This window comes from Pinus tabuliformis, chromosome 1_2, assembly GCF_031772625.1.
Source record: "Pinus tabuliformis cultivar Carrire ecotype Pingquan chromosome 1_2, CPIR1, whole genome shotgun sequence".
In the NCBI taxonomy this organism is placed as follows: domain Eukaryota; kingdom Viridiplantae; phylum Streptophyta; class Pinopsida; order Pinales; family Pinaceae; genus Pinus; species Pinus tabuliformis.
The window spans coordinates 347,759,947-347,778,527 of NC_142298.1; the positions used below are offsets into that span (position 1 = coordinate 347,759,947).

General features: G+C 31.5%; 1 protein-coding gene across 1 annotated transcript; it reads left to right on the top strand.

The window, feature by feature from the left end:
• Window positions 1–10,487: 10,487 nt before the first annotated feature.
• Window positions 10,488–11,945, top strand: LOC149205800 (uncharacterized). Its single transcript, XM_089393562.1, has one exon. The coding sequence runs from the start codon at window positions 10,932–10,934 to the stop codon at window positions 11,682–11,684; it is 753 nt and encodes a 250-aa protein (XP_089249688.1). The 5' UTR covers window positions 10,488–10,931; the 3' UTR covers window positions 11,685–11,945.
• Window positions 11,946–18,581: the final 6,636 nt, after the last annotated feature.

An 18,581-nucleotide genomic window follows, 5' to 3' on the forward strand; every position in this document is an offset into this window, starting at 1 on the left:
AAATAATCAAAAACATTAGAATAATGGTGGTTATGTTTCTTAGTGGGGATTATGATTTTTATGATATGAAATTGTTAAAAATAATAAACACATTTTAATAAAGATTTTGTAAAAAGAAGATAGTAATTTTTTTATTCGAGATTAATTTACTCTAAATTCAACCACTACTGTATTTTATTTCAATCAAAATCCTATATAAATTTCATTCAATCCAATTTCTCAAAAAACAAATCAAATGTGATTTTCATTACATTGAAGATCTTGTTAAAGTTCAAACCGACACATTACAATATTATTGTAGTGATAAGGAAATCGTTAATATTTTTATCAAAAATATATTTGAAGCCAAACTTTTATACTAAGCAATATGATTTTCATGCTGGACGTCAACATTAAAGGGGTAGTACATGCATAATGTCCCCTTCCTCTTATTGTTTTTTTTTATGAATTTCTTTTAGTCCATTTTAAGTTGCAGAGGAATTTATATTTATTTATATATATATATATAAAATAAATTGAAAAATTATAGTGATAATATATATGATCATTCATATACAAATTTTGAAATTTTAAAGAAATTTAATATAATTATTTTTTTTTTCAAAATTATCATTAATAGAATATTTTATGTTTTTTAAATAAATTAAAATTTGCAATAAATTCAACAAATAAAAAATGATTATAAAAATCTACGCGGAATTATGATAGATTCAACCTCCTTATTCGGTTTTCATTTGTGAAATGTATCTTTTGAATTAATTCGTGAGCAATTCATTATTCCTTTCTGGTTGTACAATTTCAATATAGGATGTGTGTGTTTTTTTGGTCAACAAGTGTTGGTTAGGTCCATAGAAAAATCTGGGCTGATCGACTTTGAAGAGAATAAAATAATCTGGGTTGATCAACCTCAAAGGGAATAAAAAAATATGGGCTAATCGACCTCGAAGGGAATCAAGCCCCGCGGCCCACTAGCAAGGCCTAACCCCAAGGGATTCCGGCAGAATGGACCCTGTGACCTCCCGAACGGCAAGGCACTGATTTTGACGTGTATTATTGGCACCCAGCATAAAACTATTGAACGAATAAGAGAAGCTCGTCTTCAAAATTATATTTCAAAGTTATATAGATAGAGTGGCATTTCTAAGAACAATGAAGAGTATAGATTAAATGGTTGATGAATTGATATTTTTAAAAATATTAAAAATATATATATATTTTTTAATTTATTTTATTATTTGAAAAAAAGAAAGTTGAAATTTATTTAATTCTAAATTTATTTTAAAATATTATTAATTATGAATAATTAATATATAAGTTAAATGTATATATATTTAAAAATAGAGAACAAAATTCATAATTATAAAGATTTATAGTCAATTTAAAAAGACTTAATTTGTAAATAGGTTTTGTCACTTGTTTATATGACATTTCTTTAAATTAATCAATTTAATTAAAATAGTAGAAAAGGTATAATTATTTCGGAGATAAATCTCAAGCATTGATTTGTATATATTATTATCAAAATTCCATAATATTCCATGGAGGTTAAGTCCCTACCATTCACCTATTAATTTTTAATAATTAAATTAAAATTATAAAAACCCTAATCTAAAGTAGACATCTTTACTAGTGTATATTTTATATTTTTCTTCATTGATTATGTTTATCCTTTAATTATTTTTAGTTTTCTTTTACAAATAATGTTTAATTTTAAAAATAAATAATTTCATTTCCAGATATTTGAAAATTTATATTTTTAAAATTTAATTAGTGAAAAAATTAAAAGTCTCGTTCTAATTATAAATTCTAAAGGGAATATTTAATTAGATTTAAAAATTAAGATTACTTAAAATTATTATTTTTTTAATAATATTTTAAATTCTAAAGGGAATATTTAATTAGATTTAAAAATTAAGATTACTTAAAATTATTTCATTTTTTTTAATAATATTTTATTTTTATATTTTGTAAATTATTATTTTATTTTTGATAATACATTTATTATTAACTCCTATTAATTAGCATATGTTTATAGTCAATTTTATTCAAAAATGATTATTACATATATATCATTTTTTTTTTTTTTTATTGAGAGGAATTAGCAACTAGGCTACTTTCATATTCTAGTGACACAACCATGTCTCTAGTGATTCTAACCACTACTACTATAATTTCTAGATAAATTTTTGGGAGTCATCCCAATATGGGGCTCACTAATAAATTCCATAAATTTAAACCTGAAACCTTGTAAAACATAATACTTCATTTTCATAGCCATCATCAATTAAATTTCCCCATAAAATACTAATCTAATATATAAATTATAATAAATAAAAATAATTTATTAAATAATAAAATATTATTAACCAAATCATTTAAAAATATTAAATACTACCTTGCTTCCATCGTTAGTTCGTTAAAAAAAAAAAATCGATATAAAACTAACATAAGCCAAATTAAAAGACATGAGATACTCTAATTATTTGGACACCAAATTATGATATAAAGGATAGATTTGGTAAGTAGGTGTGAGTAATTAATTATGTTCTAATTTTATTTGATATATTTCTATTATAAAACTTTGCTATTTTATATTTTTAACCCATTTAAAGATTATTTGAATTTTAATTGCTAAAAAATAAATAAAATGGAATTTTTTATTTTAAAAGCTGAGATTGTATATTTAGTGGCGCATTTGAAGTTAGAGTTTTGATAAATGTTAGAATTTAAATAATTATTTAAGTTTTAATTATTTAAAAAATAAATAAAATGGTATTTTTTATTTTAAAAGTTGAGATTGTATATTTAGGGATGCATTTGAAGTTGGAGTTTCGATAAATGTTAAATTTAAAATAATTATTTAAATTAAAAAGTGTCAACTTTTTTATAAATTTTATTAAATAATTTTTTTTTAACTATATATTTTTAGTATGAAAAAATATATATTGTGTTTGTAATTTAAAGATTTAAGTCTATAAGGAATTTATATTTTTTTCTCAAAGAAAATCATAATTTCTACAATTTTTCTAAGAGGAAGTGGTTTTCATCCTCGATGTTCCTATTCTCACAGAGATGGCATATCCTTTTCATCCATGGTGTTTTAGGAACTGCCCAACGACCTATTTCACTATGGAGCTCATGAGAGTTCATTCTAATCTTTGCTATATTAATTTTCTTCTTTGAACTAGTTAAAATAGAGAGATACTTTTGATCTTCTAGGGTGGGTTTGATGACCTTCTTATAATAACTTAATTTTATTTTAGCCGCTAAATCTTCCTCACACCACATTTTATCTTTGAACTTAGAAGTAACAATATTTTTAATGTTATTAATGTTTTGCAATGCATCATTCTCGTTGATCTTCCAATAGTTTAACCAGACCCTCGTGTCTTTATACCACCCCCGTTTGAGCCTTAGGTGGTTTTGGCTGGAATTTAAAGCTAGCTTAGGAAGTCTATGATCTCCTATGTAATTGAGTTTGTGCTTGTACAACAGAAGCCTAATCATAGCTAGGCTCTCGATAGGGGAAAGACCTACTTCTATAAGGAGAATAGGATAGGGTGTATTGCTTTTAATTTTGAGGTTATATGTTATAAAACGCTTCTGGATTTGCTCAATGTTTCTCCAAGATTCTGTAGAGATGGTGCAACCCCAAACCTCACATCCATATAAGATAACAGGAGTGACTAGAGTTTCAAAGAGGAACTTCTTTTTATCCCACATTACGAGGTTTGTCGTTTTACAATTATTTTCAAGACCAAAATAAGCTTTCCACCCTCCATTAATCCTTTTCTCAATGCTATAGTTCTAGTTGAGCTTGTGATGAATATCAATTCCTAGGTACTTGTAAGAATACACTTCCTCCAAGTTATTATTGTCGTACATAAAATTAGCGTAAGTGTCCTTCTTGGATTTGATAATCATAACTTTTGTTTTGTCAGTGTTAACAGTCATACCCATGGTAGCGCAGAAATCCTTAAGAAGCCTAAGTTGCTTATCAAGATCAGATGGGCACCTTGCAAGAAGAAAAATATCGTCAGCATAGAGAAGAAGGATGACGACTATCCTAGCTAAGATTGTGCCAGCACATCCTGCTTCCTCTAAATAACCTTCGAGCTTGTCGATGTAAATGCCAAATAGGGTAGAGGAGAGGGGGCAACCTTGTTTAACTCCGATATTACACTTAATATTTTTCGACCACCCCTCATTGTTCTTTAGCTTGGCAATTACATTCTCGTATAACCTTATAGGGGCAGCTCTCAACTCGAAAGGAACCTTTAGCTCTTCTAATCTATTCCAAAAATTGTTTTGAAAGCCTTTCTAAAGTCCACAAAGGTTAAAATTTGTCAACCCTCTTAAAATAACCAAATATCATGGCAAGATCTAAAACATAGGATGTAAATAAAAAAACCATCCCAAAAGTATTCATATAAAGTAATAACCATGTCATCCGTAAATGAATACGAGGATGTATTTAATATGCATATGTAAAAGTAAATAAAGAAGACCACGTAATAGTGTGCTACTCGTGTGAACATTAAAAAAATCCAATAATCAGTTAAGTCAAATAAATTCATCGAAATTAGTAGGTGAAATAAAGATTATATTTACCTATTATGTTACGTTTTTTTTTTCACTTATGTTAGGAGATAAACTTGCTTCTCGTTTGCTTTTAATGTGTTTTTAATGAATAAATACTAGCAATTGCACCAAATGTTGCAAAGGAAACGCCGTAAGTAATAGCATATGAAAAAAGAGCATAGATGAAGATGATGAGATATGTTATAGACCCTTATAAACACATGCAACATAACCCATTCTAATACACTAATTCATTTATGAGAATTACGTTATTTGAGATTGTTAATAATGTACTTGTTACACATTCAAGTAAAGGAAGGGTGTTGCATTAGATTGTTATTACTTTACTTGTTTTGTTGTTGATCACCTCTCTATCATTCACACTTTTACTCCCAAATTATTAGTAGGCTCAATTTATGCATAGATAAATGAAACCACAATCTACACATAAGAAGCATAGCGCTATCCATTATATTTCACTAAAAATCCCTACTTTTTCTTACAAGAAAGCAGTTAATGTATTACTCCTTTGTGTTCCAACATATATGTAAAAATGCATTGACAAAGCTTCAAAATATGCAAAGGAAATGGATGTTCTCATTTTCACTTTCTATGGCATCAAAATTTCTAGTTAACAAAGGGGCTAGGTAGATGTTAATGGTCTAATTGTGTTAAGTTTCTATCAACATACTTCGAAAAAATGGGTGTGGTTATTTTAATGGGTGTTCTCATTTTCACTGTTCATGGCATCAAATTTTCTAACTAAGAAAGAGTTAAGGTCGATGGTAAGAGCCTAATTATGTTTAGATTAGATTTTGCATGGTGATTTCTTAATTGGATTAGATTTTGGGTGTGGTTATTTTAATGGGTGTTCTCATTTTCACTATTCATGGCATCAAATTTTCTAACTAAGAAAGAGGTAAGGTTGATGGTAAGAGCCTAATTATGTTTAGATTAGATTTTTCATGGTGATTTCTTAATTGGATTAGATTTTGCATGGTGAGCAGTGAGTTTGATATAAATTTTTTAAATCAATATTTTGATAACCGTTCATTCATATCTTTCTTTTTCCTTTAGTTCATTTTGAAAGCATAATTTTACCAAATTTATTAATGAAAAGAAGGCATAGTTTTTAATTTTCTGCAATTTCTAGATCTCAACAATTTCAAACTCTCAACTTCTTTCCACTTCTAAATCCAATCTTAGAACTATGCCACTAGTTAGAACCATTTTAATCAATATAAAAATGCCACTTACTGTAGTATCTGTAATCATTAGATGAATTATTAACATGATATTAGCCCAAATGCCAAATTTGGCGGATGAAGGTAATGTTCTGCACAGGGGACAAATCTCATACAGTTTGTTAGTTAGTTTATCAAATTATGGTTACCTAATTAATAACCATCTAACCAATTTTGATTCCAAATGTTGTAAGCTTCCCATTTATTCTTTAAATAATAATACAATTTTTGGTTCATATTCCCAAAATATATATGTTCATGTATGTATTGGTTTGGTATTTAATGATCAGCTAAATAGATTATTATTGGATTTGCTATTGGTTTTGGCATGCTTTGTTGTCTCTTGGTCACTTGTGCAGGTACATAAGCACTAGAAGAAGCAGGAACAAGTCTGTGACACAAGCTGTTCAAGGATCACAACAAAGGAAATTGGATTAGCATCAGAGCAAGGTAGGTCTTCTCTCTTGTTCTATTTTTCAATTATAATCTAGGAAGATGTCTAGTTGATTGTCCCTTCAGTTGCTAGACCCACTCATTGGGCTAGAGGGATCGTCTCTATCTGCAGAGAGGATTAACCTTGTCAACAGGGTGAAAACCCAGCTTGTACTTTCAATACCAAATTAATAACTATCCAAATACTATAACTTGCAAAACTAAGAGAATAACAACACATTTTTTTATAAAACTCTGACCACCGTGTTAACACACTAGGGTTTTCTGGTGCATATCTGGCGTGTGTGTGTGTGTATATAATCAAAGTTATGGTCTAGGTTCAGTAAAGGACCTGGGGTTCTTGAGAACAATGAGGATTTATTTGTTTAAAGAATGAGGGTTTGATTATTTCCAGGCCATGGATGACAAAGGTTAGCTAGCCTAGAGCAGTCCTAACCTTCAAGAAAGAAAAAAAATCGACTGTGGAAAATCAAACTGAGATTTCGAAAGATAAAATTCTGGAAGGAAATTGTTCATTAATAATACAATCTACAACATAAATGAAAATTACTAGTATCATAATCTTGAAACTAAATACCAGAATGATTGTAAACAATTCTCCTTTACAAAACATCATTAACCAAATAGAGGTTTACAATAAACTGTGAAGTCACCTTTTGGCTCTGTAACTAAATACAACATGAGAAAAATGATTTGTGTTGGCAACAGATATTCTCAAGACCATACTTCAATGAAACCGCTACGATAAGAATTCCACACAACCTTTGTCGACATACATATTAATAATCGAAGGAGGGTTTTAAAAGAAACCCTAATGTAAATGTTTTGAAAATGAAAAAAAAAAAATCTCATATAACAAAATGTATTCACTCGAGCCAAAGAGAGTTCAAGCTCGAAAGACCATATATGGAACATAACAGAACAACAATGTATATAACATAAGATTCGTAGAACAATCTCATACAGCCTTCACAACTGCAAGTTTGGGAAGGACATTTAACCTAGCAACAACCTTATGCCAAAGTATAACATAATATTGATATTTTTGATGGATGTTGAGAACCCAATGACGAGGTTTGGTCACCGAATGAGGGACTTGGGGCAATAAAACGAAGAGGGAGTTATTAAAAGAACCTTGGAAAGTAATGGCATTGCACACTCAAGCAAACTCTTGTAGCATATATTATCTCAGAAACCACCAGAGATTTAGGGTTAGTGAAGAATCAAGGAAGAAAATAAATTGTAATCAACATTTTGTAGCAGAGTAAGGTAGAGTGAACAATTACCGGTTAAAGAACGTTGAACACAATACCCTCACTGTAGCTCACCAAGTGAAACCATAATACCCACAAGCATTCAGAAAACCCTGAAATTAGTTTGCAAGAGACTTCATTACTTCAAAAATAATTTGGGTGAAATTTTACTCTCAGCATTAACGAAAAAATAAGCGCGTAAACCTTGCCAATGAGGGTTTGGGTTGCAAAACCCTTTTCTCCAAGAAGCAAAGGTTCAAATTATTGAAAGTTGTGCAGAAGAGAAAGGCAATTAGTCTCGTAACTTCCTATAAACTAATCTACAATCATGAAAAAACCCTACAAATTCCCACCGTTGAGTTGTCTCCCAACTCAAACTTGAATGGTATCATTGTAAACTACAATATGCATCCAATCATATTTTTTAAATTATTTTGACCATATAAAATTGATGATGATGATGGTTAACGTCCACTGAGACCAAACTTTGGTCTATCGGTCCTAAAGAAACAAATTATTTAGTTTGATTTAAGATTTTATTCGTATGCTCAAAAAGCTTGGAGATAAGCCTCCCGAGCTCACTATAATTTTGACATCGTAAAAGGCTAGGAAGGTCAGTATTGCAACAGCGATTATGAAACTGAGATCTAATGTGGTTGTACACGAGGCACTCTAAGAGGAAGTGGTTTTCATCCTCGATGTTCCTATTCTCACGGAGATGGCAGATCCTTTTCATCCATGGTGTTTTAGGAATTGCCCAATGACCTGTTTCGCTATGGAGCTCATGAGAGTTCATTCTAATCTTTGCTATATTAATTTTCTTCTTTGAGCTATTTAAAATCGAGAGATACTTTTGATCTTCTAGGGTGGGGTTGATGACCTTCTTATAATAACTTAATTTTATTTTAACCGCTAAATCTTCCTCACACCACATTTTATCTTTGAACTTAGAAGTAACAATATTTTTAATGTTATTAATGTTTTGCAATGCATCATTCTCTTTGATCTTCCAATAGTTTAACCAAGCCCTCGTGTCTTTATACCACCCCCGTTTGAGCCTTAGGTGGTTTTGGCTGGAATTTAAAGCTAGCTCAGGAGGTCTATGATCTCCTACGTTATTGAGTTTGTGCTTGTACAGCAAAAGTCTAATCATAGCTAGGCTCTTAATAGGGGAAAGACCTACTTCTATAAGGAGTATAGGATAGGGTGTACTGCTTTTAATTTTCAGGTTATACGTTATAAAACGCTTCTGGATTTGCTCAATCTTTCTCGAAGATTCTCTAGAGATGTTGCAACCCCAAACCTCACATCCATATAAGATAACAGGAGTGACTAGAGTTTCAAAGAGGAACTTCTTTTTATCCCACATTACGAGGTTTGTTGTTTTACAATTATTTTCAAGACCAAAATAAGCTTTCCACCCTCCATTAATCCTTTTCTCAATGCTATAGTTCCAATTGAGCTTGTGATGAATATCAATTCCTAGGTAGTTGTAAGAATACAATTCCTCCAAGTTATTATTGTCGTACATAAAATTAGCGTAAGTGTCCTTCTTGGATTTGATAATCATAACTTTTGTTTTGTGAGTGTTAACAGTCATACCCATGGTAGAGCAGAAATCCTTAAGAAGCCTAAGTTGCTTATCAAGATCGAATGGGCACCTTGCGAGAAGAACAATATCGTCAACATAAAGAAGAAGGATGACGACTATCCTAGCTAAGATCGTGCCAACACATCATGCTTCCTCTAAATAACCTTCGAGCTTGTTGATGTAAATGCCAAATAGGGTAGAGGAGAGGGGGCAACCTTGTTTAACTCCGATATTACACTTAATGTTTTTCGACCACCCCTCATTGCTCTTTAGCGTGGCAATTACATTCTCGTATAACCTTATAGCGGTAGCTCTCAACTCGAAAAGAACCTTTAACTCTTCTAATCTATTCCAAAAGTTATTTCTAAAAATCGTATTGAAAACTTTTCTAAAGCCCACAAAACTTAAAGTTTGTCAACCCTCTTAAAAAAACCAAATATCATACCAAGATCTAAAGCATAGGATGTAAATAAAAAAGACCACCCCCAAAAGTATTCATATAAAGTAATAACCATGTCATCCGTAAATGAATACGAGGATGTATTTAATATACATACGTAAAAGTAAATAAAGAAGACCACGTAATAGTGTGCTACTCTTGTGAACATTAAAAAAAATCCAATAATCAGTTAAGTCAAATAAATTCATCGAAATTAGTAGGTGAAATAAAGATTATATTTACGTATTATGTTAAGTATTTTTTTTACTTATGTTATGGGTTAAATTTGCTTCTTGTTTGATTTTAATGTGTTTTTGAAAGAATAAATATTAAAATACTTTTAAAAAGATAGTAAATAATATAGTTATAATTTATTATTTTAATTATTTTTTATTTAATTTTAATAAAAATATATTTTAAAAAAATTATATTAATGTTTTTTTCGTTGTTTTATTTAATTAAATTGAAATTTTACAAATTTAATAAATAAAATAATAAAATTAACAAATATAAAACCATTTAAAATATCATAAATAAAAATTAAATTATAATAAAATTGTAATAAAATAATTATCTATATATAATATTATTAATCTAATATATATAATATTATTAATCTATTAAATACGTTGACCATCGGTTAACCATCTATTTTACTTTTGTCTATTTTCCTTTTTTAAGATTTAAACGAGTACAAAATCTAATAGTTAACCTATACTGCAACTTACATTAATAGATTGATAACCTTGTTTATATTGATTGCCATTGGAACTGGCCAACTATAAAATTTATGTGTAGAAGAAAAGTCAAAAGATTAATAGTCCAACCGCCGACCGGAATGGAACGATTCAGAATTTAATAGCCGGCATCATAGAGTCGTTTAATGGGAAATCTTCAAGACATCATAATTCACAAGAGAGGCGGCCATTACTGATAAAGCTGGGAGTCTTACGCAAGGATTAGTAATGGATTAGGATTGAGTAAAAGGCAGGGCCTTTAGAAACTCCCTTCCTCTCTTAATATATTTGCGGCCAACAAATTTCTTTGACTTTCTCTTCACGTTATATTATTTAATCCGTCCTCGATTGCATCGCCCCGCAATTACTGCGTACTCCAGTCATCAATAAAAAGGGATTGATATGGACATTGACGGAGCATAACCGCTAGACTTGCAGGACGCCAAGACCCGCCTCGCGTCCCCGATTAATCATTTATTTAGGTGTGACCGTTTCCATTTCTTTCCAGGAAAGCAAGTCCAGGAGGAAGCAAAGGTGCCATCGCCATATTTCGACTGTTCGCTCTCCACGCAGAAAATCCGCCGTCGTTAACAATAAAGTTAGAGGAGAAAAGCCTGCTGGAGTCGATTTTATATGGGAATTGATTCAGCAGAAAGTAAGGGAGGGATGAGTTCTCCCGAGCGACAGCAGCAGCAAGCCAAAACGCCGAAGCGAGAATTGCAGGGTCCGCGCCCTGCGCCGCTGAAGATCTGGAAGGACTCTCACAAGATCCGGAAGCCGCCGCTGCTGGTGCCCGCCATGGCATACAGGCCCCCTGTGATTATATACACGCGTTCTCCTGAGGTCATACACACAGAAGCCGGGGAATTCATGACACTCGTCCAACGTCTCACTGGTCGCGTTGACGCCCACGGAAATTCCAGCATCCCCTCCGCCTCGTTATCGATCCAATCTCAAACTTGTCACACTTCCGTACCAGGAAACCCTAATTTCGTCCAGGTTGGTGCCTCTCCTAGTCCTCCCGTTAAAGAAGATAATTCTATTGCCACACTTTCAATTCCTTCTGAATTTTCAGGGAACGATCCATCTCAGTATTCTAATATGCAGTCCTTGTTATCTCCGACCATTCAGTATGGTTCGATGTCTCCTTTATCGCCCAATTTCTTCTTACCATCTCCGCTTCTGTTATCTCCAAATATATTTCACGACTTTCCATTGTGTACACCCCAACCAGACTATTTCTACTCGCCATACAAACATCTGCTGCACATGCAATCAGAACCCATTTTTACCCCTCATGCCATCAACGCAGGTTCCTCTTTGCCCTCTCCTCTTCCGACGGATTACGATGTCTTTAATAATTCCACCTCCAATATCAATCGTTGATGGCATAATGACCGTAAGAGTTCCTGCTGTCTCTTCAAGAGTTCCTGCTGTCTCTTCAATACTGTCCGTGCCTGTAATTAATTAAGGATGCAGTGCAGCCCAGCAGTGCAGTGGATTTTAAAAGCTCCAAGGAACCCAATTACAGTGGGACATGTGTAAAGGATGTTGAGTGCATTCCACAACTTTTTCAGATACGCGGACTCAACCCTTTTTTAAAGGATTAAATATTATATTGCAAGTATTGGACTATTTTAAATGCAATTTCTGTTCACATCTGTGCTGTGTTGGTTATCGCCATTAAACAGTCAACTTGTTTCATCATTTCTGATTCTCCAGTTTTCAATCACTAAAAGAAAATCTAAACTACTTTCAGAGGATATCCATTAATCTAAGTTTCATAGGTGTGTGAAGGTTAAGTGTCACGGGTTTCCCAATAGGAATCACACATTTACAGAAACCTCAAATGTTGTCAATAACCAAAAAAAAACTGACCTATAAAATGACACAGCGTTAATGACAAATATGTCAGCACGCTTGTCATTTTTTTTGGCAGTTGTCTATAACGCGACTTTTTGAAAGTCTTTCCAGCGGGTTTTTCCGGTCGAAATCCGGCAGGAATTTATTGGAATGGCAAGTTTGATAGCTAGTTTCTGCACAATGAAAGCATCCCAGGTGTTTTCGACGGTGCTGAATCCAAATATGCACTTAAAAAACCATTTTAACTGCAAGAAATCAAGATTTAACCTCAATTTCTTCCGCCGGATTCCGTCACCGGAATCTCCAAAAAGTCGCATTATAAACAACTCCTTTTTCTTCCGGCAGACAAAATTAGCAATACCGTTGTTAAAGATTAAGTATTTGGTAAAGTCATTATTAATAATACTAATAGTCTAAACAGGTCATCCTTTAAGATTTTAACAAAATTCTCGAATTTTTTTATAAATCCAGGTTATATTTGTTAAGTTGTAGAAGAAAGTGTTGAATGTCTTTTTACTCTAGAAATTTTTTATTAAACATTTCTAATTTTTAAAAAATTCAAAAAAACATATCAAGAATATAGTTCTTACTATTCAATATAGAAAAGAAATTCAAACACTATGGAAAAAAATTCAAGCACTATCCAATAGAGCCTGAGAAGAAACATTTAGATAATTATCTTAAAAATCCATCACATAATTAAAATAAATATCAACTTTTTTCAAACCATCTTTATTTTTTCACCCTAATAATAAGGTCAAGAAATTCAGGTTACTTGTGAGGTACAACAATTATTAGGAAATCATAAGGTTAGAGCTGTAGCTATGAGTGCTACAGATGGTTTGACGAGAGGAATGAGAGTGATTGACACAGGAGCTCCTCTAAGTGTTCCAGTTGGTGGAGCTACTCTCGGACGAATTTTCAATGTTCTTGGAGAACCTGTCGATAATGATAATTTGGGTCCTGTAGATGCTGGCATAACATCTCCTATTCATAGACCTGCTCCCGCCTTTCAAGAGTTGGATACAAAATTATCCATCTTCTAAACAGGCATTAAAGTAGTAGATCTTTTGGCTCCTTACCGCCGTGGGGAAAAATTAAAATGTAAATATTGTTATTTTTTAAAATTTATTTAATAACCATAATAATAAATATACATTTCATTTAATTTTAAAATAATTAAATATTAAAAAATATGAAGATTAAAAAGTCATGAAAATACTATTAATAATGTTGTTGAATTAATACATTATATTTGTATAATATGTGATGCTTCTTTTCATTACTTTGATCAAAAGAGATTGGAATAGAGATGACAGAGATGATTTAATTGATAGTGGATTTCATTATTAAAACTATCAATATCATATAAAGTGTTAGCGTATACAAGTTTAAAGAAATCATATTTAATAAGAGATATGGAGAATAAGAAGAATTGATTTAGTATTAATATTGAGTTAGAATATCAAAATGATATTTTTATTATTGTTATTTTAATAAATTACCATTATATTGTTTGTTGGAAAATTATTCTTATTACATTGTTAATTAGGTTTAGTTTAGTAATTGGAGGAATAATTATTATTTTTTCTATTTAGGTTAAAATTTTATAAGTTACATATTAAACTCTTGAAAAGAGTAATTTATGTGATGGTTTTAAAAGAAAATATTTTTGAAAAGAGTAATTTATGTGATGGTTTTAAAAGAAAATATTTTTGTGACATTAACATGTTACTTTCAACGCCATTTTTTTTCATTCTTTAGATAATCTCAAGTGCTTAAAATATTCACAAATTCTCATCACCCTCCCATGATCTTGATACTAAAATAAGCCTATATTTAACAAAACTTAAAACACCTTGAGAGAAAAGAATTTGTGAAATATGTATAACCCAAAACACAATGCAAGATGGTATATTTGAGTTTGCATTGACTTTGCATCAATTTTTCATTCTTATTATTAATACAGGTTTTTTGAAGTATCATTTTTACCTCTCCATTTTTTATAATTGCTTATTTCATATATAGAATTGATTTTTCTTATGTTAAAAATGTTTGAAAAAAAATTCAATGCCATTTTACATATTTTCTACCTTTAAAAAAAAATGTTTATTGCATCATTTGTGTTGTTGTGCATCATATTATCATCCTGATGAGAATTTTTAGCATTGTCATGGTGACATATTAGATTCTTAATGACATATTAGTATTGAGATGGATTTGTATCTTTTTGGTATCTTACTATTTATTTATGCGTCATTTTATTATGTTTGTTACAATGCAATAAATCTTTTTTGCATTGCATTAGCATTATGGTAATTTTATTTTAGCCTCTCAATTATATTATATTTATTTGGGAATTATAATTATAATGAATTTATTATTTTGACTTATTTAATTATTATCAATTCAACTTTTATTGATTTGATTATTGTTAAGTATTTTTATTATTATAGCTATTAATATTTTTTTAAATATTACTTTTATAATGTTTGAATATTGATAATGTTGATTACTCGTATATATCTCCACAATGCTCTAATCTTGAGAACAAAAATATGTATACATTAAGTTCATACCTAGGTGTGTCACATAACCCCTATTAGCACTAGCAGTAGAAGAGGAATAACTTGCAAACCCAAATACATGTTTTTTTGTATCTTCCCTAAATTTAATGTTTTGACCCCTAATACTCTTGTTGAAAAGCCAATTTCCCAAGCAGTTATGAGAGGATGGGTGAGGAGGTATTGGAATAGCCCAAGAATGGGCTATGTACTTGATGACAAAGTCCTAGTTGACTGTGAAACCCATGAAGGGGACCCATCCTACATGAAGGAGTGCTTGTGGGGAGAAAGAGAGCATTTTTTGGAGCTATTCATGTAGAGTAGAGCTAGAGGATTATTGTGATTTGAGACTAAGAAGGATAATAGAGACCCAAATTGTGTGAAAACCCAAAACCATTGTGAATATGTAACCCTATAACCATGTAAATTTAGATTAGAAACTCGACCATGGAGTCTAGGGTGAAATTGTGATAGTTGAAGAAACGAGCAAGAGATCCCTCCACCTATGTATGGCCTAATAAGAAGAACTCCACTATTTGGTGTGTTTGTGAATGTGAAGCACTGGAAAGAGGAGGGATCAACAACGGAACTACAGGAAGCAATGAATGGGTCTCTATATGTGATGTGCTAGCCCTTGGTGGCCATGATTTGTTGTGTATTCAAGCCCAAACTAGGTGCCTGAGAGGTGACATTCATGTTTCCCAACCAATGAAGGATATTGACCTTCACTCTCTATCCATAAATTGACCTTTGGAGGAAGACCCTGAGTGAATCATCCTTTAGACATTGGATCTAGCTTGAGGGTGGCCACCTATAAGAAATTTTTAATGTGGTTGTCTATGGTTGGGTGGAGAAAGGAAATCCACTCTTTAGTTTCCAACATAATTAAATAGAATAGATAAATGTATTTCTATCTTGTAAATGAATTATAAATGCCATTCAATATTTCACATTTATATACCATGCCATATTTTTTTGTATATGTCCCTATTAGTGATTTGAAGGTTGTTATATATATATATATATATATATAATGAATTTTATATTGAAATCAACATGAATAGAGAGATCAGGTCCATCATAACTTACTCAAAGTTGATTTGCAATATTTTTATGAGTATGAATGATGTATGCAAATGGAAACCTTTACTAATGTAATTTGTGATTATGGTGTGTAGTATATCCATTAATTGAGAAGGATTGGTTGATTTGTATCTAAGTTCTACTTCATAAAAGTAGTCATAATGTATTATTGTTATAATTGATGGTGAAGAGAAAAATGTATGATGACAAGAACTTAAGGCTCTATTTAACGACAAAGATGAGCTATCTTGCGTGCCTCCCTATAGTATAAGGAATTGAGAGGAGGGGTGGAGGAGGGTCCCTGATATTTCCTAGTGAAAGTTGGTGAATTTTTTGGTTTGGGAGCAACTGAGGAGCTTTGATCAAATAGAGGTAAATGGCCTTTAGTGCTAATTTTTTTAGAAATTTAGAGTTTGGGAAGTTGAGCCATAACTCTTGTTCACATGGCCCAAGAGGATCGAGGACCAAGAGCTATCCCAAAAAGGGAGCTTAATGGAATATCAACCCTCGAGGGTTTGTAATAAGTTTTTTGTTGTAGAGAATTTGTTAGCATTCTGATATATTGTGGCCCCGGGCAAGGAAATGTCATATGAAGACTCTAGTTCTATTTACCATGTCTGTCAATTAATGGCCTTAGAGTATTAGAGTAAGTGGAAGAATCAAAGGAGTGATTCAATATGGATGATGATGTGGCTATGCCATGTGTATGTCACATGTCCTCCTGATGGCACTTTTGGGAATGTTAACTGGGAAAATACGAGTGACACATGCCACACATCAATGGGAGTGACGTCGAAGAGGACACTTTAGCCTTCGTCACGTGGTGATCTATGGTTAGATGCAAAAAAATGAGGTGACATGATGAGTTAGCCAATAAATTATTGATTTTTTGCAATAATTTTCAATTTTAAAGAAATTTTTCAGTAACCCAGTCATTCGTGTGGTTTATTAGCATATCAGAGGATATCGGCTATACCAATTTTATCTCCATGTCGACCAATTGTTATATTGACTTATTTGATCCATCATCTTATCGACTTTATCAACATATTGGCTATATTAGATCCCCATGGAAATGGGCAAGGTGGTTATATGGAAAATTGTTGATATGGTGAGGTCCAATACAACACGTGGGCTAGGGACATGGGCTATTGCGGAAGCACCGTATGGCCAAGGACAACCATGTATTAATCACATGGTCATGTATGGATGATTATGTGGCCTTTAAGGGGAAAAAATTTGAATGAGTGCATAGCTTTGTGCATAGAGGTAGGATTGAGGTGAATTTGATATTGTTGGAAAATTCTCGAGAGCTAGAGATAAGGCGATATCGGAAATGTGATTTGAGGTGATGGAGGAAAGAGGATTTTTGAATAACTGCATCTTCATAATGCACCTTGAAGGTCGGGTCTAATTACATCCCACAACTCTAATATGGCATTAGCGGGTTGGGTGTGTTATAATTGATCCCTCTAATAAAATAAATTTAATTCATTCTTTTTTTTAGCACTTTGAAGAGTAAAATGGGGCCCACACCCAAGGAACTAATATCATATGTTAATATTTAGGCATGTCCTAATCATATCTTCCCAACATGAAATTTGGGTTGCCTATATCCAAGATAGAGTGCAAGGTTAATTGTAATTATTTTTTGTATATAAAAAATCAATCTCACATAGTCCTCGGGGAGAAGCTCAATTGTTGATCGAAGTAACGTGAGTCCCGGGAAAATTTATAAATCTAAGGTTCAAATCTCCTTAGCTGTGACCCGATTTACAAAGACAAGGACAAGTAGGTTCATCTAGGGTCATAAAAAAAGAAAAAATCAATCTCATATAGTCCCTAAAAAAAGGTCAAAATAGAGGAAGTTGAACTTTTGTAACAACCAAAAAGGGGAGTGAAGCAGAACCAATAATCAATTATAGGCTATAGTATTTACAAGACTAAAAATGGCATTGTAATAATAGCTTTTTACTTTTGTAACTTGGATAATTCCTTTTAAAATTATAATGAGAAGAAGCCACTTGGTGCCATTTTTGAAGAGGAGTAATGGTGTTGTGATGTGTATGTTATGATTTTTTTCTAATATTTATGTCATCATTAATTACTAGAAGGTTGTATTGTTTAAGTGTTGAATATTCTACATCAAATTTATGTCTCTTGTTTTTTATTATCCATTTCATATGTTTTTCTCCAAAATAGTAGATAAGGGACCATAGATGTTGGTATTCTAATAGACTATTCAACTTCATACTAGTATTTATGCTTATATGTTTCTATATTTCTTTAATACCTTTCTTTTTTATAAATTTAACCATACAAATTCACCACTAATTTATTAAATTCACAACTAATCTTTTATATTCTAATTCAGACTTGTTCATAATAAAAATAAGTTAGAGTAATTTACATCATGTACCTACAAAATAACAACATATTGTATTTACATCTAATATTCATCCCCTCATTTTAAGTAATGGTTATTAAGTTAGAATTTGGGTGGGTTTTATATCCAAACAACGTGAGCATAATTCAAACATTGGATTGGAAGCACCCCAATTTGTTGAAGGAGACTTTTCTCCCATAAACAATAGGATGCATTGATTCAAATTGGATGATGATGTCCATGAAAATAATTCTATAGGTGGTTATGTTTCTTAGTGGAGATTAGGATCTTTATTATATGAAATTGTAAAAAATAATCAGGTGGTTATGTTTTTTTAGTGGAGATTAGGATCTTTATTATATGAAATTGTAAAAAATAATCAAAAAA

What these genes read in the sequence shown, in the direction of transcription:
- LOC149205800 (XM_089393562.1), top strand. Translation starts at nt 10,932, where the DNA reads ATGGGAATTGATTCAGCAGAAAGTAAGGGAGGGATGAGTTCTCCCGAG.